The sequence below is a fragment of the Glandiceps talaboti genome, chromosome 23, assembly GCF_964340395.1.
Source record: "Glandiceps talaboti chromosome 23, keGlaTala1.1, whole genome shotgun sequence".
In the NCBI taxonomy this organism is placed as follows: Eukaryota; Metazoa; Hemichordata; class Enteropneusta; family Spengelidae; genus Glandiceps; species Glandiceps talaboti.
Window position 1 is genome coordinate 1,089,108 of NC_135571.1, and position 8,393 is coordinate 1,097,500.

Genomic DNA, 8,393 nt, shown 5'->3' on the forward strand with positions numbered 1-8,393 from the left:
ATGTCCATACGTACGTGACTGAAATACAGATATTTGTGCGAAGTCTAGTTTATAAGTGCCTCTGTGGTAGCTGATGAGCTGGGAGGGCTTTGAACAAGAAAGTATGGAACGACTTAGCGCCACTCATACACTTCATTCCGATTGGCTATTTAATTAATTGATTATTCATGACAAACTTGGTGGATGTTGATTCTAGGTCATTTGCATGTATTCACTATGTCATACGCTTGAAAGAAAATACGACTCAAATCTATAAGCTGATTTCGACCCGATGCCGCAGTCTGATTATATTACAGGTTCACTAGCTCGGAGATGATGCGTCCCGGAGAGTCTACACGGAGCTTGGTTATCATGTAAACCGAGGAATTTGTTCAAAATGTCCGGCGAGAATCCCGATCGCGCCGGCGTTCCGTCTGCTGCAGTGGGTGGCATTGTTATCAACAAGAAAGTGAAGGTAAACCGTAAAGCTAGCGAAGTTTCAACCAAAAGCTCAACAGCTAGCGGCGTTCAACCCGATTTTGGCAGCTCCACCTCAGATTATAGCGGAGTTGATTATCGCCCAAGTGTTGTTCCTACTACTTTTACTGAGAGAGATTTTCAAAGGAAATATTCGTACCACTTGGCTCCGACCAAACCACACGTACGAACCAGTTTGCAAGGCAGAGTCTACAATTTTCTTGAGCGTCCAACTGGATGGAAATGTTTTCTCTATCATTTTACTGTGTAAGTAAGATAAATTTTTTGCTATTTTCCCCATATTGTTGTAATTTCCTCTACGATATAACAGGAAATAACGCTCAAATTGTTACGCGTTTGCCACCAATTCCCAGCATAAAATAGAGTCAGTAAGAGATACGGCATGAAAGCAATGTCATCTTGAAAGCTTACAATTACATCTTATCTCGTAGTACAGTGTACAACGTGTACGTTGACCCGTGACCCCCCCAAAATAAAACACGTACATATCCTCACTTGTGCTATCTTGTCTGAGGACATGAAATACTAACATGTGAGCACACGACTTTCTCTTTTCTTGAACGAAAATTATATATTTGTGACAGTACTACACACCCCTCTTAATGCCACTTAACGCACCGTTATAATAGTTGAAGTGTGATGTCAGACAATTGTTTCTTGGACAATGAAGTGTCATGGAAAACAAAGGCGATGGCCGGCATTGACTGAACTGAGCCGTATTAGTGTTACGTCGTCTAATCTAACAGCGCGTAATTGCCACAATAGAGTTGTCACAAATCCCCATTTTCCGTCATGTTAATTACCTCCATACATACCGCAAATGATAAATAGCAAGCCGATAGACGTAGGAACGTTTTATTTGAAGCAGCCTGTGTGTCAATGCATTTCCAGTAACTTGGCGACATTTTTGTAGAGTGATAGTCGCGTACCAAGACATCCAGCATTTTTGTCTGTTCAGTTTTTGTCATGTTTGCCTCCGTAGAGTTCCAGATTGTTAAATGATACATGTAATAACACAAAATAATTTGAGATACACAAATGAACTAAACTGTTTCGTTGTTAGTAGGCGTATTTATACTCAGTGTAAAATACACACCATTCATTCATTCATTACAAAACTGGGTAATTTATCAAACAGCAGGCGTGATACATGTATCTATGAGAAATACCACATAATGATAATACCACATACATTCGTATATGGCAACAATGTTATACTATGTAGCAATTCTTTTTTCCATCACTATGCATTTTGTCTGTATCTCCAAGGCACAATTAATGAACATGTGATTTTTATTGAGAAAGCCATCATTTTCTTGATGTCTTGTTTTAATATATTGAGCATTAATACCAGCATGATTGTCATAGCTTTGCGTTCAAAATATTTTGTCATGGCTTGGTTATTTATCAGACAATTTTTATTAAAGGCATTGAAAAATGTAGGCAGTTCATACAATAGTGACTAATAAAAATTCTGCATATTGCCAAAACTCGTTTTGTAAAATATATTGAAACGAAAACCACTACAATGAAAATTTATTAAACATATATACTTTTTATGCTGCTATAAAGTTACAGTCAAAATATTGTATTCATAAAGATTGAGTTATAACCTGTATTAATATTGTTGAATCAACAACTATTGTAATATATGTATTTCGTGTTAATTGTCATCAAAGAAACATTGTGATACAGATCTTTTACGCTATCTGGCGTTATACACGTATGACACTTTTTTCATGACAACATAATGCCAAATAACTTGTATTTATGTATTTTGCATACTAAAATTAAAACATCAAAAATGTGATGCAATACACTTTTCATAACAACGCAATGCCAAATAACTTGTTTTTACATATTTTGCATACTAAAATTAAAACATCAAAGATATGATGTAATACACTTTTTTCATAACAACGTAATGCCAAATAACTTGTATTTATGTATTTTGCATACTAAAATTAAAACATCAAAAATGTGATACAATACACTTTTTAATAACTTGTATTTACGTATTTTGCATACTAAAATTAAAACATCAAAAATGTGATGCAATACACTTTTTTCATGACAACATAATGCCAAATAACTTGTATTTATGTATTTCGCCAACTAACATTTAACATTTAACATCCAAGAACTTTCTCAATATGCATGGGTCATGATAATATATACTGCCAAAGAAATGTCACGATGCAAATCTTTGATGCTAGTATGTAAAATAAAAGAATTGTCCAAACACATTGTCGTGTCAAAGAATGTTCACAATAGACTTCTTTTCATACCTCTGTATAAAATAATCAAATCGTTATCATCGTACGTTTCTTTCTGTCGTAAGTTTAATGATTGAGAAAAATCATTGAAACTGAAAGGTGAATAAGGTTCACTAGAGTCATCTAATTTTATATTATTCACTACAATAAATATAAAACAAACAGTTACCATGACAACTGTACAACCGATGAAGCAATCGTTAGTTATGAATTGTAATTAGAAAAATGAAAAGTGACATTTATGATGAAATATACTTGTGATTGAATTAATATAACAAACTTTATCGACAAGGTAGGTCTTAGTTCACGTGTTTTATACTGTGTATTCATTAGCCGTGTCAAAGAAAATGTCAATTTGTGGCAAAGTTGTCGTGTTCTGATCTTTGTAATATTACTACGTGACTTAAATATGTATATATTAGAAACTGAGACTACCTGATATGAGTGTAGACTCATAAATTGAATAAATGTGAAATCATAAAAAGAGAGTAGAAACCTATTTTTAATGTCCGTTATGTCTATGAATTACCTGTTGTAAGAATGTGCTGTTTTGACCAATCAATATCAGGGTATAGTTATTTCAATACAACTTAAGGGCGCATGAAATGAAATGAATACTTGATATTGTCGCGTCATTGCAGTAAGGTCATATCTACCTATACAATTGCATAGCAGATACAACCTTACTGCATTGACTTGATGGTATAGACTGTTAGCGTCAGTGCATCAGGATGTAGATACGTTGTATTAAGATGTACAATCAATCAATCAATCAATCAATCAATCAATCAATCAATCAATCAATCAATCAATCAGTCAGTCAGACAGCACATCAGCCAGTCAGTCAGTCAGTCAGCGAGTCAGTCAGTCATTCAGTCAGTCAGTCAGTCAGTCAGTCAGTCAGTCAGTCAGCAAGTCAGTAACTAAATCATTAAAATAATCTTTCAGCTATTAATTTGATGACTCACTGACTCAGACTGACTGACTGACTGACTGACTGACTGACTGATTCACTCGCTCACTCACTCACTCACTCACTCACTCATTTACTCACTCACTCACTCACTCACTCACTCACTCACTCACTCTCTCACTCACTCACTCACTCACTCACTCACTCACTCACTCACTCACTCACTCACTCACTCACTCACTCACTCACTCACTCACTCACTCACTCACTCACTCACTCACTCACTCACTCACTCACTCACTCACTCAATCAAAAGTGTACATTGTACATGATGTATATAAAACATAGTCTTTCATGTTCAGTGCTAACTGTTGAACCTATTAAAGACTATAGACAAGGAAACAGAAACATTTATACACTGTACATGTCTGAACATGTAGACAACTATAGCTCAACAGAGATTGTTTAAAAGTAGCTACAGGTAGTAAAATTCTGACAATATGGATAAACTAGAGTTGTATTTACCAACTAGATGTGTCATAATGGTAGAACTTTCCATACATAAAACCTACAATAAATATTAAGTGGTTGTTAGTACAGTTTGTAGGATTACTTAAATGGTGTGTATGTAGAGTTGATAATATTCTAAATGCTGTAAATGTCATTTTTCCTCCTTTTTAAGAATAAAGGGATGAAATATTTCTACTCAAATTCGTGTGAAATGAGAGAACAAAAGATTTACATGTACGTGTCATTTATACTTTGACAATTATGTATATTTACAATATAAGGATATCAACAGGAGTCCATGTCTGGTGTATCCCAGGGGTGTGTGTGGTGTATCCCAGGGGTGTGTCTGGTGTATCCCAGGGGTGTGTCTGGTGTATCCCAGGGGTGTGTGTGGTGTATCCCAGGGGTGTGTGTCTGGTGTATCCCAGGGGTGTGTGTCTGGTGTATCCCAGGGGTGTGTGTGGTGTATCCCAGGGGTGTGTGTGTATCCCAGGGGTGTGTGTGGTGTATCCCAGGGGTGTGTGTCTGGTGTATGGTGTGTGTCTGGTGTATCTCAGGTGTGTGTGTGGTACGTGTATCCCAGGGGTGTGTGTCGATCTGGTGTATCCCAGGGGTGTGTGTGGTGTATCCCAGGGGTGTGTGTGTATCCCAGGGGTGTGTGTGGTGTATCCCAGGGGTGTGTGTCTGGTGTATCTCAGGTGTGTGTGTGGTGTATCCCAGGTGTGTGTGTGGTGTATCCCAGGGGTGTGTGTCTGGTGTATCTCAGGTGTGTGTCTGGTGTATCTCAGGTGTGTGTCTGGTGTATCTCAGGTGTGTGTCTGGTGTATCTCAGGTGTGTGTCTGGTGTATCTCAGGTGTGTGTCTGGTGTATCTCAGGTGTGTGTCTGGTGTATCTCAGGTGTGTGTCTGGTGTATCTCAGGTGTGTGTCTGGTGTATCTCAGGTGTGTGTCTGGTGTATCTCAGGTGTGTGTCTGGTGTATCTCAGGTGTGTGTCTGGTGTATCTCAGGTGTGTGTCTGGTGGTATCCCAGGAGTGTGTGTGGTGTATCTTAATTTTAGGGGTGTGTCTGGTGTATCTCAGGTGTGTGTGTGGTGTATCTTAGGGGTGTGTGTGGTGTATCTTAGGGGTGTGTGTGGTGTATCCCAGGGGGCATGTGTCTGGTGTATTTCAGGTGTGTCTGGTGTATCTCAGGTGTGTGTGTGGTGTATCTTAGGGGTGTGTGTGGTGTATCCCAGGGGTGTGTCTGGTGTATCTAAGGTGTGTGTGGTGTATCTCAGGGGTGTGTGTGGTGTATCTCAGGGGGGTGTGTCTGGTGTATCTCAGGGGTGTGTGTGGTGTATCTCAGGGGTGTGTGTGGTGTATCCCTGCACTGATGTGACAAATTATTTAGTGTTTTTCGTCTCAAAAGAAGCAGAGTTCTGGAAACTTCCATATGGGATCATGATATGAAAGTTGGTGTAAAAAAACGTAAACAATACAAACCAGATTATTAATGTACTTGGTATAATATTGATGAATCTATAAATGTGGTCATCCATCAACGTATTCTGACGTGGTGTCGTGATGTTAATTGGTACATTGTAGTTATTTATAATATACCCATGTTTTTTTATCAAAAGGGTGGTATGTTGTAAGTAGGTAAAATCTACCTGAGTTCCCCAGTCATTTTACCAGGGTTCCCTACCAATGTTTTTGTTAAGGGTGGTACATAGGTAAAATCTACCTGAGTTCCCCAGTCATTTTACCAGGGTTCCCTACCAGTGTTAAGGGTGGTAAGTAGGTAAAATCTACCTGAGTTCCCCAGTCATTTTACCAGGGTTCCTTCCAGTGTTTTTGTTAAGGGTGGTAAGTAGGTAAAATCTACCTGAGTTCCCCAGTCATTTTACCAGGGTTCCCTCCAGTGTTTTTGTTAAGGGTGGTAAGTAGGTAAAATCTACCTGAGTTCCCCAGTCATTTTACCAGGGTTCCCTACCAATGTTTTTGTTAAGGGTGGTAAGTAGGTAAAATCTACCTGAGTTCCCCAGTCATTTTACCAGGGTTCCCTCCAGTGTCTTTGTTAAGGGTGGGTAAATAGGTAAAATCTACCTGAGTTCCCCAGTCATTTTACCAGGGTTCCCTCCAGTGTCTTTGTTGAGGGTGGTAAGTAGGTAAAATCTACCTGAGTTCCCCAGTCATTTTACCAGGGTTCCTTCCAGTGTTTTTGTTAAGGGTGGTAAGTAGGTAAAATCTACCTGAGTTCCCCAGTCATTTTACCAGGGTTCCCTACCAATGTTTTTGTTAAGGGTGGTAAGTAAATAAAATCTACCTGAGTTCCCCAGTCATTTTACTGGGGTTCCCTACCAGTGTTTTTGTTAAAGGTGGTAAGTAAATAAAATCTACCTGAGTTCCCCTGGCAGTCATTTTACAGGACAGAGCTCCCTAAAATTCATACTCAATACTGTTGAACAACGTAATATGGCAACAACAGCAAACCATCGTTCCCTGATACTAGTGCTCAGAGAACACATAAAATTACCCTGGATCTCAAGAACGCTCGAGTAAATCCCCAAATAGTAATCTATCAATATCTCATAATTAGGCAACATTAATTCATTTTATTCCCTTATTGACTTATCTTGTATACATCCAGATACAACAGACCATCTGTCATAAGTCGTATTAAATTCATGATAAATAACATATTTACCTAAATTCAAGCAGCAGATCTCTGCCAATGTAATTTATTTAGGGAATTGTTTTACGAGGCTTTTACTGGTTAAGTACTTGTCTCGTAGGAATAATATCACATCTGTCTTTCTTTTTGACGTCTGCGACATGAAAATTGTACATATGGCAATCTCATCACATGATCAACAAATTTTAGATATGTCCTGTGGATAAATATGTCATAAATTTAAGTCCTGTGTACATGTCAACAAGGTTAGACATGTATAGCTCGTGCAGCGGCCACGAAGCGGCCTCGTAGTGGCTCAGTGACTAGTTAGTACGCATGCGCATCCTATAAACGATGCGATGTTTTTTTGGTGGTTTACCGAAGGACGCATTGCGGTGCAATAACTACGCATGTGCATTCTATATGTTATGCGTCTTCTCCACACGGAGGGCGCTATCTACGATATCATCTTGAGGCAGTCGGTCACAAATGAATCTACCCTGTGCGAGCTTATGGGCTTTGCCTAGTTTTAATATTAGTTAAAGTCACAAAAAACTAATACTCAGTAGCCGTCACTTTTCAGTATTTTTTCGCCAATATATTATAATTATCTGTTGAACTAAATCTTTACTGGTGATATTTAAATCTGGCTACTTAGATAATTAACCTCCTTATTTAGCACTGTTTACACCAGCTTGATGTCTGTTTGTAAACATAGAACAATTTGTTTGTCAACAATACGTACATTTCAAAGATGTTTATTAATCGCCATGTATTGTTTACACAAGTCTAGAGGCCAACTGTGACTTTGAGATCTTGAAACCCGAAGCCATGTATGGTCGCTAGATTATGTTTGCGCCAGCTTGATGTCCTTGTGTAAACAGTCTTGAATCAAAGTAATATTAGTATGAATGGATTACTTGTTTGTCAACATGTAATTAGAAGGGATAGTATTGTTTACACCAGCTTGATGCCCATGTGTAAACAGTCACGAATTAAGTATGACGTGAATTGTTTGATAACAAAATGTAAATTTGTAAGATGAAATTTGATTACTAGAGAAATAATTCATGCTTTAGTGAGTAGATAAATAAGACAGAAATATTGCCAAAAATTGTGAAAAATGATCTGCTACAGACCTGATTACTTGTTTTGTCAACAAATGATAAATTTGTGAGATATTGATAGTTTGGTTACTAGGCAACCAAACATGGATCAGCAAGAACATGTACAACAATATATTAAATAAGTCAGAAATATGAAATATGAACAAACTTTATGAAAAATTATTGTTTTACATGAAATTTTATTCTTGCTGCAGGGTTTTGGCGATAATTTTTACTATTCATCTTGTTTTTTCAGAGCTGTAAAGCTTCGTTCAAAACATCAAATATTCATGATTATGATAGATAGATGGATATAACTTTATGTATGAAATATTTTATGATTATGATCATTTATATCAAATTTTATGAATTCATAAATTTATATCTACATGTTTATAATTTTCTTTAAAAAAAGTTTAAAGTTTATTTCTTTTCTTAAGTGCCTTTTCTGAGAATT

General features: G+C 37.4%; 1 protein-coding gene across 1 annotated transcript in view; it reads left to right on the forward strand.

The window, feature by feature from the left end:
* The first annotated feature begins 376 nt into the window (after positions 1-376).
* LOC144453123 (potassium voltage-gated channel subfamily KQT member 1-like) overlaps positions 377-8,393 on the forward strand; it is a 112,776-nt gene continuing 104,759 nt past the window's right edge. Inside the window, exon 1 of the mRNA XM_078144400.1 lies at positions 377-723. Within this exon, the coding sequence (XP_078000526.1) occupies positions 377-723 (347 nt within the window). The remainder of the gene's footprint in view (positions 724-8,393) is intronic.